At 43.9% G+C, this 18,278-nt stretch overlaps 1 protein-coding gene across 2 annotated transcripts in view; it reads right to left on the reverse strand.

Annotated features, from left to right (window-relative positions):
- CEP170B (centrosomal protein 170B) overlaps positions 1–18,278 on the reverse strand; it is a 102,920-nt gene that overhangs the window by 14,912 nt on the left and 69,730 nt on the right. Inside the window, exons 13-15 of one of the 2 annotated variants that reach the window (XM_044436032.1) lie at positions 14,690–14,936; positions 6,328–6,487; positions 1,269–1,307 (exon numbers count right to left, since the gene is read on the reverse strand). In XM_044436032.1, the coding sequence (XP_044291967.1) occupies positions 1,269–1,307; positions 6,328–6,487; positions 14,690–14,936 (446 nt within the window). The remainder of the gene's footprint in view (positions 1–1,268; positions 1,308–6,327; positions 6,488–14,689; positions 14,937–18,278) is intronic. The other variant, XM_044436033.1, reaches the window with a different exon arrangement.

Consider the following 18,278-nt stretch of genomic DNA (forward strand, 5'->3'; position numbering starts at 1 on the left):
CGGCAGGAATGTGCTCACCCCATTCTCTTTTATTTCATGCTTGACGTTAATGCCTAAATGCCTAGACATGCTATGGTACAATAGGCTCTATACAAATGTTTTAAATAAATAAACTGTACACACACACTCAGATGTACATGCCTAGAAACCAAATAATGCACCCTTTTTATGGAGCATCTCAGAAACACCCTCCTCATATTCACTGATTGTTCAGTGATGCACCCAGCAGCCTCGCTCCAGACTTCGGCACATACATGGGCTCCATCCCCCACAAATTTCAGCCCTTGCGTTCAGGCAACTGGACGATCCATACCTAAGGGCGGAATGTGGGTGGCTATTGAACCAAGCATTGTTGAAGAAATGTGGCATCATGTTATTTGAACCCAGCTGAAAGGTCAGGCCACGACTTCTTAGCTACAAAGAACCCATGAAAAGAACCCATGGTTTGTTGTTGGGTTGTAAACAGTGAGTTGTTCATGGTTAACTATGGTTTGTTATCTCAGCTAGGTTAATGATAACCCACATTTCAACAATCCACAGTTCAAACCTATACTCAGCCTTTGAGTATGGATTATTGCATTGCCTGAACCCAGTCATATTTAGTGAAGCGTCTGGATGTGGCCTACATACATAGGATTGTAGCCAATTAGTCCTATAGAGAGTGGACCCATGGAAATGAATGGGCAAATTAAACAAAGACTGGACACAATCCATAACGGCTCCTCAAGGGAAATCCTGCCTCAGAACTACTCAGGAGAACTTGAGAATGCCTCCTAAAGTGTGGAAATGGAGGGAGCCCCCCCCCCTGCCCAGTAAAATTCCCTTCCACACATTCTGAAAAGCCAGCAGATAAGGACTCCACATATTTAACATATGAAAGCCAAGCTTTAAATGCATACATGCTGTATGTTATGTCAGGAAGTACTGAAGTATTTGGAGATGAGGGTGCTGGAGAAGTGAGAAATTTTCATTTTCCAGTTGAATCCTTTCCTACAGATCTGCCATTTGAAGGGAAATTTTAATGACTGTACCATGTGGCAAAGTCAGAAAAATGTATGCATTTAATTCTAATACTTGGCAAAATAAAAAAAAATCCAGAGAATGGAAAAGAAAGGTGATAAAGTAACAAATAGTGATTTTCTGGAGACCAGCAGGATTTTAAAAAGGGAAATACATTCCTAGCTTTAAAAGCACTTAACATAAAGAGGAAAAATAACTTTTAAGGGAACACTGAAATGCTTAAAAGTATGGCGGGATGAAATATGCACCTGCGATGGAATTGCTGCCCGCGAAGATGAATGAGCAATCTGTATGGAAAATAGGAAGGAGAAGAAAGAGAGAAAGTAATCAGCACTAACCATAAGATTACATGAACCTTCACGCACATGTAGAGAGGACAAGGCAAAATGCAAAGGACAAGGCAGTGTACTCAAGAAGGCAAAAGGCAAAGCAAAGAAGCCCCAAGTTCAAACAGCACACAAACACGCAGAGATTTCCTATACTGACAGGGGTCCCTCTTGCCCACGACTGCACACTCTGACTGGCAGCAGTTCCCAGGTGTGCCCTAGCAGCTGATACCCTTTTGAGCGGAATCGTTGGGGACTGAACCAGCATGCAAAGCAGATGCTCCCCGAGTGACTGACAGCCCCCCCTTCATGCCATGCATGGTGTTGAGTCAACAAAAAATCCCTGTTGCTCACCAAGAAAAAATATTTGTGAAGGCACATAAAACAGAAATAGAACGATGCAAAATAAGTTGGCTGCTCTCAGTGGGAAAAAATAAATATTAAACTGATGCAGAATGTTGATTATTTGTAAGGGCAGAATATATATCCAGCCCTTTAACCCTTTGAGCGCAGCACAACTGGGGAGCACGGCTGTGCAAACAGTGGTTCTCTCTCTATGTGGTTACCTGGAAGATACCAAAAATATCTGCCTTTGAAGAGCTGCTAACATCTAAGAGTCTTTTGAAAATCCTGCAGGATGTTATCTAGATGTTGGGGTGGGGCCTCTAGAGCCCCCAAATTGGCACTTTCCTTCCTTCATCCCCAGCCAGTATGGCCACTAAGTATTATCAAGGAAGGTCCAAAGCCCCGCAACCTTCACTGAAGACAGCCATAAGCTCCCATTCCCTCTGTACCGCTATCTCTTTATTTTCAGGAAAAAAGAAATAAGATACAAATAAGAAAAGAAAAAATATATAGGAAAGAAAAAGGATACCTAGGGATATTACGGAAATATAGCATATAATTTCAACATCTAACCACTTCATGAGAAAGCCAAAATTTCTATCTCCTCTGGCCATAGTCAAAATCAATCAATTCTCAAGATCCAACAACAGATTAATCTAATATATCAAAACAGTTGTAAATCATGACATAACTTTCCCATGAAATACACGGCTCTAATGATATTTTTACAATTTCTGTTTTCCTGAATATTAATTTTATTGCTCATAATAAGCTTTCGATATTTTCATTAAATTCTTTGGCAAGCCTACCTCTGTACCTCTCTCTTGCCTCTGGATTAACTCTGGGCCTACCTGGGCCTGGGCTCTCCAGTTCCAGATCGTAAGAACAGAGGGCTTTAGTATCTGTGGCATTTATAATTGGTTAATCTGGTTATAGAAGAACGTAAGAAAAGCCATGCTGGATGAGACCAATGGTCTAGCGCACCATTTACATGCGGGCAAGCCAGCTGCCCACAGGATCCCTCAAGCAGGATGGGTACACGAAGTAAACCTGCCTGAGCTGCACAGCAACCAGTGTACACGGGCATGCCACCTCTGGCAAAGGAGGCAGCGCATAGCCACAAGGCTGGTAGCCACCGACTGCTGCCGCCTCCATGACACTCTGGCGACCCACTGCGCAAAGGAAAGGCCCACCGAGGAGCGGCTCCTCCTCTCCCCCCCACTCCGAGGGAGAAATGGTGGTCCCTCATGTGCGGTGGGAGGAGGAGCTGCCTATAGCAGCTGCTGCAACCCATCCGAGACCCCACGCTGGCACACTCTCCCCTTCAGGACGTTGAGGCAGCCACAGCAGCGCAACTAAAAACCCTCATGAAAGGAGACTTCCATAACTGCTTCAGAAAGTGGCAAGAACAATGGAATGAGAGTATTCAATGAGAGGGGGAGTATTTTGAGGGGGGTTGATGGCAATGTGTCTTTTACTGTAATATTATTTAAACATTCGCCATAGTTTTGACCATACCTCGTATATGGCCAATTTAACCCTCCTGACCCCCTCCCCCACAACTTCTTTTTTCCCCAGTTCCCTCATTTTGGAGAATTTTCCTCTTTTGAAGTCAAAGGACTGCACTGGAACTTTAGCAGTCTTCCACCTAACTGCTAACTGCTAACCTAACCTAACTTCCACCTTCCACCATATTTAATCTGATGGCACTGTGGTCCTTGCTTCCATTTGGTAACATTTACATCCCGTGCCATGTTCTTCGTAGCTCCACCTCAGATTAAATGAAGGATTACCTCCTGGCTGGTTCCCTGACCAACTGTTCCACAACCAACAATGGAAACATGTTTCCATTAGCATTTCCAGAAAAGTAGGGATCCTTGTATTTACATAAACATGATCAAATCCCACAGCCTAATGACAGTGGGTGCTAAAAGATTTCAGTTTTACCCACACATCAATTTTGTCCAGATGTCAGGGCAGGAGTTCTCTTGCGTGTCTACAAAGCAAAACATGCACAAAGGCATCTATCTCTAAACTAATCTATTTCTCTGGAAGTACGCACGTCTATTAATGCTTTACTTACAGGCAATGAAAAGTCCATGTGAAACTGAGAGATAAAGCAGGGCAATGGTTATTTGGCTGTTCCATGTAAGACGTAAGAGTACGTGATTTAACCCCAGTGTTATTCAATCTCTGCAGTCGAGCTATTACCCTCCTGGCTGACTGCATCAAGCCGTAGAAGTTTGGTAAGCCACTATGAATAGCTGGCACAATTTAAAACCAGAACTAAAGGGAGAGGGGTGAGTGGACACCTGGCAATTTAAAACCATAAGGCTGAGTAAAACTAAACTAAGTGTGCAAATTTAGGCAGTAAAGAAGGCCTATAATTCCCAGCATGTGCCACCAGCTGCCTAAGTTTGCACAGGCTTTTGCTCTAAACTTGTCATGTTCTTGCAAATTTGAAGGCCTGGAGTTGGCTTCATGCACTTGGGTAATCCTTAGCTAGTCCTTTTCACTCCATAGGAAGCAAAAATTATTCATCTCCCCACTGAAGTGACAGATTATGCTTCTGCTTGTAAGGCCAGGCAAGGGAGAGAGATTTCAGTGACAAAGGAATGTGGTTTGAGAGAGGTAAGCATATTGCTTCCTTGTGCACCCCAGCCTCCCATACCTGTCCTCTTGCATTCTGTAAAGAACCATGCACTCTGGTAGTGCAATGAAGATGATGTGATAGAAAAGCAATTGTCCAACTGGCAACAATTGGCTCTTACTGCCACCTTATGGAAGGGATGATAATTGCAACTCTAAGACTGAGCTAGGGTGAATGTACATGCAAAATGAGCAAATGTGGAGATGGCTCTTCAGTTATTGAATATGGGTGGGTGGAGAGGGGGCAGGGGTGCACCATGTCGAATAAGCCCTCAGTAGATAAACATAACAACAACAATCCCAAAACTACGTCTCTAATTTTAGCAGGGGGAGAGCTAAACTTGGAATACAGCAAAATTTCCGACCTCTAACTTCAAAATACTTTGAAAGACATGAAAAGTCATGTGTTTCAGGAGCTAGGGTTCTTTCAGGCAGAGTAGTAAATTCTCTTGTAGAGAAGTTCTCAGGGCCTGCATTCCAGTGGTACTTGGTTCAAAGGCAAAGTGGGCAGGAAAAAAAATTTGCCAGCCTTAAAAGAGGAGTTTCAATCTTTTGGAATGGTGGAGGGGAAGCCACCCAACAAGACTGGTGCCTGGAGAAAAACAACGGGGTGAGGGCAATGGGGCATGGCATCTCCAGAACCCAGGAGAGCTGGACTGGGATCCCAGGAGGGCAAACTGGGGGACCTTGTTCCTGTGTTCTGCCCCTGCATGTAACAAGCAGAAAAGGGATAACTGAGCAATGGTGTTGCTATTATCAGCAGCAAAACTACTTTTGGTACCCCTCTTCTCATTCATCACATTCTCTGCACCTGCTTCACATTTTCACTGGCTGATTGAAGGCAGCAGAAATGCATGGTGTGATGCTATGAGCTTTAGAAACTGAATATCATGGGGGGAAACAAATGAGACAGAACAGATTTTGGCATCCCATCTTCTTCTGTGGTCATGCAGGGAAGTGTTTCCCAAACTCCCCCTCATGCTCAAGCTTGGCGTGAAGCAAGAGTGGTGTCCCCCGCCCCACCGCCCCGCCCCGAAAAGCTCTGGCGTGCTTTCCCAGGGGAAGCTTGCCTTCTTCCCACATTGCTGTATTTCTGTCACAGAATGAAGCTTCTGTATTTTAGTATTCAAGGTGGCAACCTATATGCACTTAGCTCAAACTAAATCAACAGGACTTACATCTGACTAGGCATATACAGAATTGCAGTGTTTTTTGTTTTTAGTACCTGCAAAATAGTTTTATCTTTTATATCTGATGCCCCTTTTAGTTGTGCTTGCATGTGTTTTCGGATTTCAGTGGCGTTTTTGTGTTACCATGTTTTGTACAAAGCCATTGTTTTTGTTGCTGCTGCTGCTGATAACACTAATACTAAAAATTCTGGCCTTATTAACCAAGAAGCATGAACCAACTTTAATTTTATTAAGGAGGACCTGACAGTAGAGTCCAGGTTTTTCCCTCCCAAGCAGAAGAATTAATCAAGAGGAAGGTACCTGGACCTTACAGGTGTAGAATTTCCAAAAATCAGATGGTGGTGGGAGGCTGGGAGGCCAGGTTGCAGCATGCAAGGGCTCCCCATCACAGTCCACACAGGCGCACACCCCAATAAGAGCGGAAAAAACCAGGCGATTGCCCTGACAGTGATCAACAAAGCAGTTCCGTTCATTTTATCTCCACCGCAAGCAGGTCTTTGGTAAAGCTAAGGGGTCTTAATTGCCCATTCAAGAGGAAGCCACCTCCAAATACTTTGCATTACCAAAGAAAACACTTTTTTTTGGAAAAAATCAATTCCCTATTGTGAGGATAGAAGCTAAGCTACAGCAACACAGAGGGTGGCAGGCAACATTGCTGCCTCCTAACAGAAAAGCGGCAGCAGAAGTCCCTTGCTCCACTGCAGCACAGTTTGGGAGTGTCCAGCCTAACCAAACTTAATTTTGCCCCTTGTTTTACTTGTGCTCAGAAACAGACAAATCATAAAGAGCCATCTTACCTCTTCCCTTGCTGATATAGTTGAAGCAGGGGTGTTTGGCACAGAACTATGGGAGGTGCTTGGTCCTGTTCCCGACGAGCTCTGGGAATCTCCATCTCCAGCAACATCATGGATCTCCCGGGCAAGGATTGCTACGTCCTTCACCAAGGTCTGGCTCAGTCTGGAAGAAAAGTATGGATATGCCTGCACATTAGTCAAGTGGGCTCCAGGTTTTAATCTGGACGTAGGGGATGTCTGCAAAGCGAGCGGAAAGAAAAATGTGTAACCTTTCACCATATTGCAACTCCTCTAGAGGGTTCCAGAGGCTAAGAGAGAAGACATTTATTAGACCAGGACTACATTTATTAGACCCAGGACTGACCACCTAATTTCATTTTGGAGATGCTTTCAAGTGCCACATTCCTTTGGTGGTTTGGACCAAAAATATCCACGTATCTCTGTTTAAAGCTCTTACTGACAATACTTACATCTCAGGAGACATATTCCAGCTTTTTAGAATTGGAATTCTCAAAATGTCACCAGGTGAACCTTCTAAGTTGAAGCACCCACTTTAGGGAAAAAACTCCATTGGGCAGTTCGCTCAGTAAAAAAATGACATCTTTCCAACACCTCCTGAAAATGCACTTGTTATCCTTGCTTTTTCTTGGCCCATAATTAAATCAACCAAGCTGTTCCATTTCACTGTTCTTGTACTGCCCTATATTATTTTGTAATATTCACTGCATGGTTTTTAAAATGGTAGTTTACATTTGATTTCAATATTGATATGGAAACCACTTGGAGATTTTTCTAAATATTTAATGGTATAAGGCAAATTAAAACACACACACACACACACACACACACACACACACACACAAGCAGAGGAGAAAAGGAAAGATTAATGGGTGGGAAAAGAAGCGCAGCAATGTGGTGAAACCCGTCAGCTGGGCTGGGTTACCAGAAGGGCTAGATTTGTTCTCCAGGCTGAAGGTTCTTTACCCCTGCACTGGACTATGAAAATACATGTCTGTTTTGCTACCTCAAAACCATGTATTAAAAACTGGCTCTTGCCTGACCTCTTATGTCTAATAGTGATGGGCTTTTATTCATCCCGGTTAGGGTGTGAACTGTATGGAACCTGTTAGAAAAATACTATATGTGATTTAAGACCCGCCATGCAACCCAGCCAACATATAAAGCCAGAACAAGACAAAGCTGCTTTACATCAAGTCAAATCACTGGTGGAGGATTGTCCACACTTATTGGCAGCAGTTCTCCAATCTATCCCAGACTGTTATCCATCATATTTGGGAAGTAGTACCAGTGAACCTGGAATCCAGACTTCAAAATTTGCCCTGTGGCACATGGGGTGATCTGCTTATCATTGTGGTTGAGGTGGTGGGAGGACAACGAGGGGACACCGAGAACATGAGGATGGAGCCAAATGCTCTTACTTTACCAGGAGATGTAAATGGTGGGCTCGTAGCTCAGTCGGAGGAATCAGGATTTCCTGTAACACGTAATGCACACTAGCACTTGAAACGCTGTCACAAAGAGAAAGACCAGGATCTCTTCTTGACCATCCCACAGTGCAGGATACAGAATAATGGGTTGGGTCCAACGGCCCCTACTCTTCTCTGAAACCATGCTGGTTAAATCTTTCACTAGAGAAGTCAGGGATGGACCTGAGAATGTTGTGCACACAAAGCACGTGTTCTACTGCTGTGCTACAATCCCTCTTGACCTTGAATGTATATATTCTCATATCACAAATGTGTTTGCTTGATGAGGAGGGAGCTGGGGGAACACAGCCTTATTTAGGTATGCAAAAAGTTTAAAATGTTGGGTACTTGGGAGGATATATGATCCCCATTCCTCAACAGTGTTGTCCATTCCAACCTGAGTTGAGCAGGAAGACCTGAAGAGAGTTTCTATGAACATTCATACTCATGACTGGCTCCCTGGGTGCTTCCAGGCGAAACCTGCACTGTGTAGTCAAAGGTGCTCATCAGGATCTTCCCCGTGGCCAAACTGGCCCAGCAAGGCAGAATCCAAAAATTCAGGCAACTCTCTTGAACCGTATCGATGGGACAGTTGGAGGAGGTTCCACCTGCAAGGAGCAGGTCTTTTCTTATGATGGTGGGCATTAATTGCCCATTCTGTACCAAGCCATTGCAAAATACTTTAACTTACAACAGGCAGCCTATTGAGTGGATTGCAGCTAAGCTCAGAAGGAACAAGAAGTTCCAAAATCAACATCACTATAACAAAAAAGAGCAGGTGCTGCATCCTTATAAGCCCCGACACCACTATTCCACTGACTGTAGTGAATACAGGTAGTCCCTGGGTTAAAGACAAGTTCCATTGTTGTGAACATCCTTAAGTCGAATTTGCATGTAAGTCGATTCACATAAGTAAGCCAAATGTTTGTCTCAGCTTATGTATATAGTTTACCTTTCTATGCATGCATTATACCTAAGAAATGCTTCCATATTCACTAAAACATCTTAAGCACAATACAGCATTGTAATCATGATCATAGAATTACAGAACAGTAGAGTTGGAAGGGGCCATGAAGGCCATCAAGTCCAACCCCCTGCTATTGCAGGACACAATTTACACCCTCCTACTCAGATGGCTGTCCAGTTTCTTTTTGAATGTCTCCATTGTGGGAGAGCCCACCACCTCTCTAGGCAGCTGGTTCCACTGTTGTATTACTCTGACTGTGAGGAAGTTTTTCCTGATATCCAGCCTGTATCTGGGTTGCTGCCATTTGAACTGATTATTCCGTGTCCTACACTCTGGCATCAGCAAGAAGAGAGAGATCTTGACCTTCCTCTTTGTGACAGCCTTTGAGGTAATTATAGAGGGATATCATGTCCCCCCTGCCCCAGTCGTCTCTTCTCAAGGCTGAACAAGTCCAGTTCTCTCAGTCTCTCCTCATAGGGCAGTGTTTCCAAACCCTGGATCATTTCTGTTGCCCTCTGCTGGACCCTTTCTAAATTTTCTGATAATAATACATTAATAATAAAATAACTACAGGTACTGGGGAGGGAGAGAGAGGGAGAGAGAGGGAGAGAGGGAGAGAGATCCTGTATTGAAAAAATGGTCGTAACTTGCCTCTTATGCCTGGCTTAATGCAAGAGTTTTGTTGTCTGGTGCAAAATTTGTTCTCACTGGTAAAAAATTTCCCTCTGCAAATGTATCAACTAAAGCTTTCATTGCTTGATCTACCAGTTGAACTGATGAATGTTGCAGCCTACATTTTTATGTGTGGACCAAGATTCTGCACAAACATATGAGGGTTACTCAAACGTTTTTGAGCTGTCTCCTTGGAAACATGAAGGCACACACGACTGAACTAAGTGAAGTAATATTTAGAACTGCGTGACTAATTGAGCAACTAGGCTTGTCTCAGGCTGCAGTTTTTTTCTAATGCTTCAATTATGTGATTAAGCCCAGCATAAACAAGGGGGGGATTTTCATTTTGAACTCTCACTTGCTATTCTAGACTATGTTCCCTGTTAATTCAGAAGCCACAGCAGAGATGGAAGCCAAAGGCTGCAGTTATGGAGCGGCTTCTTACAAAATCCATCCACTGAGCAGTTTTGGACCCCAACGCCAAATTGATCCCAGGCAAGCATCCAACTCAAGCTTTTGTGGTCTCTGAAATGTTTGTAATAACATGGATTCTTTCTAGGAAGCAATGTTGTATTTTTCTGCTTTGATGGCCTACTGAAGGATGCAAAATGTCTCCAACCTTTCAGCCATTTATTCTTTAAACAGATAATAATTTTAAAATGTAGGACAATTTTAAATCTAGGAGATCTAGGAGGACTGACAAACTGCAAGGCATGAGGAGCAAATACTTAGAGCACACCAAGCCTCTGCCCCAAGGCTTTTTGCGAACGGGGAGGCATAAAAATGCTCTAAATAAATAAATAAATGTAAAGTCCAGCTTCCCCTTTCTTAAGTATACAATGCCAGGGTAAGCCTTGCCAAATTTCTTCAGCTACAATCGCACAGTTTCATAATAAGGACGATGTGAATGTGAAACACTCTTGATATGCATTTTTAAATGTCTAGTAATATCAATTATTATCATGTTTCAGACAGCTTAATATTATTCCAGTAAGCCTTACAACAATCTTACATGTAATACATTTTATCCGTTTTAATGTAATATGAATATTTTTACTACTCTACACCAGTCAAACAGGTTCTACATGACCAGCGATATAGAAACAGGTTAAAATGAAATTTAAAATATTTTAGCACAGGTATGGGCAGCGGGCAGCCTGGATGTGCCTTCAATGTGTCTCTGTCAGGCCTCCACAAATGTTTGTTTGTTTTTAAGTAACATGCCATCCACAGTGGTAACGGAGTACAGAAGGGCCAAATTTAACTGTAGTCATGTGGTGCTTTGTAGTGCTACAGGGAAAGGAAGTAAAATATTTCCCTGTCCACTTTTCCCACACCATGCACACTTCTGAACATCTCAAGAGTTCTATTCAACCAGCTTGTAATGTAAAGAATTACTGTTACTCTCCTACTACACATATGTGTGAGTCGGAAGCAAGGAAGCACAGCCTTCTCTGAGCATTCAAAGAATTAAGCGGTATGGGGACTTGGGCAGGAGAACTGTTCCCATGCCCAGTGGCCCTGCCTGCTCCAACCCGACTTGAGCAGGTCTGGACAGGAAATCAGCGCAATCCTCCCATAATCTGGAACCCTGATAACCTAACACAATCACCTCCACTTGTTCAAAAGTGCTCCAAACATTATATTTCTTCTGCCTGCCCCCAGTTTTGAAGAAGGAAACTTAACCATGTTGCGTGCAATTATCCCACAGTTCGTGTTTAAAAAAAACCTGCAAAACTTGTTAGACCAGAGGTGATCATGGGATAAAAATATACAAGTACACCAATGACTTCTCAAACTATCTTCAGCTGTCCTATGAAAACTTATGCTACAATAAACCTGCTTTGGGTGTCAAAAGTCCCTTTAGCCCAATCTGGGAGGGACTTCTGCACATACACGGAGCTCCTTTGGTCCTACCTAGAGAGTTAAATGCATTGCTTAAGTCAGGGGTAGACAAAGCAGCCACTACATAGATCAACGTTCCCTCAGGCACCTTTCCCAGTGCCCACTGCAGCAGCCTACTGGTCCCTCTGAAGACTATTTTAAGGCTTTTTTTTGCAGGTGTCTGTGTTTGTTTCAAAGTGAAGTGAAAGCCATTTGAAGCTGCCTCAAGAATTTCTCAAGAACACTGCTGGACAGCTGATATGTCCTTTGTGACCACCAGTGGTAGCTATTTCAGGGATGTGCCCAGGACAGGTTTTCAGATTTCCAAATATGCCCCAAATGTTGCCTACCCCGTTTAACCATTTCTTGGCACAAGTCTAGACATGTTGAGATAGAAAAGGTACTGCAAATCTCACCATTCCTTAACCAGCCACACCCCCAAATAGTGTGGCTAATTGGTTGGGCTAAAAATCCAATAAATAAATAACATGCATCGAGAAGGAAGAGAATAACCTCTCCTGACAGTCACCATGGTCCCTTAAGCACCCCTTCTGGAAAATACTATTCATCCCTAGAAGGTAGCTGTTTCCTCCACAGCACCAAAAGAAACTCTTTGAAGGGGACTAATTTTTATCAGGACTATGGGCGGAGGGTTAAACTGCCCCCTCCCCACAACCCCAAAGGTGCTCAGCTCAGAGCCTCCTGCCGTCACTATTTAGCCTGTGTATCTAATATAGCTTTCTCCAGATGTATCGGACCGCATCCACCACCCCCACTCAGCACATTTGGAGTTGTAATCCAACAAGTCCAAGGGCATCGGGCTGGAGAAGGGTGAGGTTGGAGTAATGTGTGCGTATGATGCTAATCCACTACTTTACAGTCCTGGTGCAGAGCCTCTGTTATTAATATCAATTATTTTCCTTTCCCACACCTCACTGCTTCACCTTTCATTTTCTTTTTCAGCAAAAGCTTCACCATCATAACCACACACAGTAGAAACTCTGTCATTATGGCTAATGAACTACAGCACTGTAATTACTGCAGTAATAATTACTTGCGTGAGCACAATATTTTTCGCATCTTGTCTCACAAAAGCCCCATGGCACAGGCTTGGCAAAGGGACAGCAACATTCCCAGGGCCACTCAAGGCCAAACTAAACATTCAGTAGCACATCAGAGACCAGGTCCCCCTTTCTGAACATCTAAAAGGTGGCAAGAGTGAAGGTGCAATTTGCATGAAAGAAATAGTAGTGTGACTGTTGGTGACACTTTCCCCAAACATGGTGAGTTGTCTCTGCTGGGACTAAAGCAAATGCAAGAAAGAAATAAAGGAGAGAAGAAAGAAGGACTACATTAACCATCCTTTCCCCGCCTCAGCCCTCCCTTTCCACCACTTTTCAGAATGTGAGTTCCCAGAAAATCACTGAGCTTGTTTCAAAACAAATACTGAGCATCGTCCTACAATGAGCTGTAACACAGAAGAGGGCTTGAACCTCCATCTCCTGCTTTTACAGCCAACACTCTCAACCTTTCCGAACATATAGGGTGATCGTGTATCCTACTTTAGAGGACAATCCTCTTTCTGAGAGACCATCCAATCCAATCCATGTCCCATCAAAGAATCCCTGGTTTTGAAAGTGTCTATTTATGCTTAGTACCTGGACAGGAGCACAGAAACGTAAAAAGCTGCATCATACTGAAGTCAGACTGCTGGTTCATCCAGTTTGGCATATTCAACACTGACTGGCAGCAGTTCTCCAGGATTCCACTTTTTGAAACCTACCTGGAGAAGCCAGGGATGGAACTGGGAAGGTCTACATGCAACCCACGTGCTTCATCGCAATGAGACAGCCCCTGCCCCCCAGACTAAACAGCAAACACACAACAAGCCTACTACAGCAAGATGTGTTGCAATCCCATTTAAATAATTATCATTTCTAAAAAGGCTAATTATACATTAGCATATACAAATTTAACGCCCAAATTGGTTCCCTTTTTTGGGGAAGAAGTTTAAGTCGCCATCCTACACACATCACCTTTACATCTGAAAAAGGTCCAGAGATGAATGAATAGAACACAGTTAGGGTGTGTCACCACTTTTCTCAAAAAGAACTGAATGGAATGTAGTTGTTATAGAGCTTTGTGACCTAACCCAGTAGCTCAAGCAGGCAGATCCTTCTCCAGAGAGGACCACAATCCAGTTGATGAGAACAAACAGAAGCTTTATCCACCAACTGCGAATAATGCAGTGCCAGGCCTCCCTCTATGGACCTCACTGCCCAGGCCTTGTCTCTAGCATGGCTGATCTCCCACATATACACCCCCTCCCTGAAAGCAGTCTTCCTGACCCTGGTACCCCTCCAGATGCACTGGGACTGGAAGATAGCTGGGCGGAGATACTGGCAGTCTGAGTCCAATGCATCTTGTGGGGGAGGTACCCAGTTAAGAAGACTACACTGGGGCCTACCTCTAGAGAAGTGTGAGACATGAATTTACCTTGGTACAGCTCTGTATGCCTGAAGAAGCAGCTGAAGCAAAGAGGCACAAGAGTGCCTGCCCTGCAGGGTTTTTCCCCCTGTACATTATATAGAGTCATAAACACTACACAGCTTATATGTGTACAAATAATACATTCTCTCTGTGCGCGCGTGTGCTCACACACACACACACACACACACACACTGATGCATTAATACATATATCAATAGTTTGTTTTTATACCAGATTAAAATGTACTATCCCAGAAATTAAGCAGATCAATTGGAGCTCCATCTTCCCCATTAAGTTCTTGGAAAAAATATTAAAAACAGGACACCAGGTTATTACAAAATTAACTTTCTTGCTTTCCTCTCTAGCCAAATGAAAGTGACAAGTTAGTTTCTCCACCAGTGCCACTGACCAGTCTATCAAGATATTTCTGAAATGAGAGCCTTTGGGCATTTTCCAAGAACTAGTAATCTCAGCTCTTGCAGCTCCTAGTGTATTCTTTACAATACAGCCCCTCATTCTCACCTGCCCTCCAGTTATAACACTTATAATATACAGCTCAAACAATGACTAATACATAGAATGCTAAGAAAAGCTCTTGAGCTGTAGCTGGGTAATTTGATTGGCCAGGAACACGGGACACCAGTAAAAAGCAAGCCAAAAGAAGATGCCAGCATGTATTATGACCCAGGCTACCCACCTTGCATGCTGCATTACTTCGCACCATACTATTACATGCTCTTTTCATGCCGAAGGCAGGCCAAACATCATCAGTCCTCACCTGACTGTGCCACTCTCCCTCACCAATGCGCACACACATGCGAGAGAGCTTGGCCCATCGCTCAAAGTACTGCCAGCGCCATCTCACCTGGCGATTTCGGCGATCTCTGCCGTCTGCGCCATGAAGCTGAATGGGTCGTGCTCCTCGTAGTCCTCATCTTCTGTCTCCTTGCTGTTGCTGTGCTTCTGCTTGCTCACCCCGGAGCTGCGGGTCCTGGGCGTCTGGGTGGCTGTTGAAGTATGGGAGCGTTTGTGTTTTGGGGAGCTGTGGTTTGAGCCATACTCCTCCTCGGAGGTAGAAGTATAATCTGAGCCCAGCTGCCGCCGCCTTGAAGCTTGTAAGAAATGAATTGGTTTCGGATGGTGGTGAAGAGGAATGTGAAGGAGGAGGAGAAAAGTGAAGAGAGGACTTTAAGACTTGCTATACAAGGGCAGAAGACAAACACTAACACAAAACGACCCAAGGAGGAGAGAAGAGGCAAGAAGACTTCTGTGCATACCACCAAGTGGAAAGAACTTCCGATGAATAAAACGAAGTAGTCAGTGTTCCAACTCTGGGTAGATGCAAGTGTCCTTTTGCCATATATTTCATCACACAGCTGCACCTGACCTGTGGTAACATTCTCCTCACACTTCACTGGAGCTCCCTTAAGGTGCTAGTCCTCCAGATGGGAGATGATGCCATGTCATTGGCAGTGGGGCCTGCAGCGCAGTCCCATTCCACTTTATTCTTTTGCTAGTCTATGCTTCCCCAAACTGTACCCTCCAAATGTTTTGGACTTCATCTCCCATTAAACCCAATCAGCATGGGCCATGATCAGCAATCTTTTTATTTAAGCAGTATTTTAAATGTTAATATTACTGAATTTTATTTGGCCAGGGCGGCTTGTTTTATATTGTATGTTTTATATTATATACTGGTATTTTACTGTTTATATTTTAAAATGTTATTTTAACTTTTTGTTGTAAGCCGCCCCGAGGCTTCGGCGAATGGGGCGGCATAAAAATGTTTTAATAAATAAATCTTGGGAGCTGCCGTCCAAAATGCCTGAGAATGCAGGGCCAGCCCATCATTTGCCTAAGTGTACAAGAAAGCAGGCAACCAAGCTACGATAAGAAAAAGAGAACTCAAACTGTTGCCATTCATCTGTTATGGTCGAAATCTAGCTTCCCACAACGTGGCACTCCCCACAAGTGCTGGACTACAAGTCCCAGCCTTCACCAGTCAGGTTGGAAAAGGCTGGGCTTATCTGAAGCAGCCTCTCAGGAAGAAGGAAGAACTGTTCCACCGATCAGCTGCCAAAGTGTGATGAAATGTAGAATATAAATGGTGCCTGTATCTACCCTTTATTTTCACAAATGAATATATAATGATAAATGAGATTTGTCATTTGATGGATTGTTATTGTTATTGCAAGAAAATGCATACAATTTATGGTCAACTGTGGCTTACCCCACATGTTACATCATTCCTACATGGACAGCACTACATGAATCTCCTTTTAATTCCGGTACACGAGTGCTTTCCAATGTAGTTTTCCACTGTATGGTGGTGCCCTGAATTCAACATGCACGGAAGGTTCCCAAAAGAAACAATTAAGTAGGTTAAGACACCCCCTGATCAAGATTTCTGTTCAAATGGCTCCATTTCCAAGTACCTCTGAGAGGTGCAAGGGAGCAGAGAGTGTGGCTTGTTTACACACACAGGCTTTATAAGGAGGGCTTTGCATCAGGAGTGGTGTCCTTAATCCAATGGTTCTCAAATGTCATGGTGGAAGAAGCCAGAAGGTGGAAGTGAGGATCTTGGATCAGGAAGAACTAGAGATCATTTCCTCCCAATAGCAGAGGTCTACATGCCAGCTAAACCACCACATGGCTCTCAGCCATTCCAGCTACAGGAACAGCTAAGAGCTAGGCAGCATCTGCCTGGGCTGAATGACATAAGAAGAGCTCTGCACGGTCAGGCCAAAGTTGCAGCTAGTCCACAGAAGTGCAGCTAGTCAGGGCCAAAGTCCAAGACTCTGCAGCCCAGGTGGGAGCCAAATAACCAGCCACAGAGCAGCAGGTAATGGAAAAACAGGCAAAGAGGCCTGGCATCAGCCCCTGGACTGTGTGGGCACACCTGGCCTGTGGTCGTCACAGCATCTCTTCTTCCTGATTATGCTAAGAAACCATTTGATAATCAGTGGGGCAGGCCTGGTTACAGACACTGGCTTTATTATTTTTACTTTCAGAATACATTCTTTCCTTCAGCAAAATGGGGTTTCTTCCCAAATATGGTCCGCAGCAAAAATTAATTCCATTTTTTCCTGCAGTCATGACTATAGTCTCTTTAAATATAGAACTGCACATGTTCAGAGTATTCCTTTCCTCATCAGGCTGGGTAAACTGTTTGTTTTGTTATGTATGCATGGACTTGAGTTGTAATTTGCTTTTCTACCAAGAAAATGGCACTGAAGATCAAAGGTTTTCTCTGTTTGATGGATTTCTCTAACCCGTAGAAAATGTAGAAGTAGTCGTTGAACATGGAACAGTGGTGAGGTATTAGAACAGAGATGCCAGCTGTGTGCTTGCTTCATAACTGAAGTCAAATCACAGCCACTGTAAGACCAAGGTCTAAAATTGCCCAGCCTTACCACTGCTTCCCTGGCATCCTTCTTCCCTCACTGACCAACCAGAGGTCTTCAGGAAGTCCACAAGAGGGACATACAGTAGCCACAACCAGATTTATTCACTGTATTTCCCCAGCAACTGATATTCAGTGGCCTATTCAATGACAGCCAGCCAGTGTCACACAGGGTGTTGGCCTAGTCCTCACCTGTCCATGATGCTCACTGGGAAGCTTTGGGCCCATCAGTGACTCTCCACCTAACCTATCTCACAGGGTTGTTGTGAGGCTAAATGGAGAGGACCACCACCACGTTAGCTGCCTTGGGTCCCTTGCAAGATGAAAGATGGTGGGGTATAAATGTAATAATAAATCAATAATACAAACATATTGTACGTGCACATGGTAGGCATGTCATGAGCAGAATCAGCTAGAGCCAGGGGTCAGACTAGATGGCCAGGGAGACCCCTTCTGACTCACTCTGTTTCTATGTTTCCAGACAATACTGCCTGTGAATATGGACTACCTGGTCATCATGACCTAGCCACTGATAAATACCTTCCATGCAGATTTGTCTAATCCCCTTTTTAGAGCCAATTGCATTCATTACAGTAATGCACTGTGTGAAAAAACCTCTTTTCCTGGCAAACTGATTTTACAAAGGAGTCTGAGTTGCCCTGTTCCACTTTTCTTCAAATAACAGCACTGGATTAGTGCCCTGGTGCACAATGTAAATCCATAGCACCAGACAAAGATTATGTGCATTCCCCCATTCAAAAGGTGAATGCAGAGTTCAAGGGTTAGAGTAAGTTTAGAAGAGAGTTTTAAAACACTGGAGAGCAATCAGTGAATACATACTTTTTCACTTGCTATGGAACAATGCTATGCAGTTTAGGCTTTGTGTGTTTGCGTTCTAAAATGCTGAATCAGACCCAATCAGACCAATGGTTCATCTAGCTCGGTATTTTCTATCCAGGGCTTTAGAAGACAGGGTCTTTTCCAGCCCTTGCTGGAGATGCCTGTGGCTGAAAGTGGGGCCTTCTGCTTGCCAAGTACATTTGCCAACTCT

Source organism: Varanus komodoensis, unplaced genomic scaffold (assembly GCF_004798865.1).
Source record: "Varanus komodoensis strain SLA01 unplaced genomic scaffold, ASM479886v1 scaffold3, whole genome shotgun sequence".
Taxonomy (NCBI): Eukaryota; Metazoa; Chordata; class Lepidosauria; order Squamata; family Varanidae; genus Varanus; species Varanus komodoensis.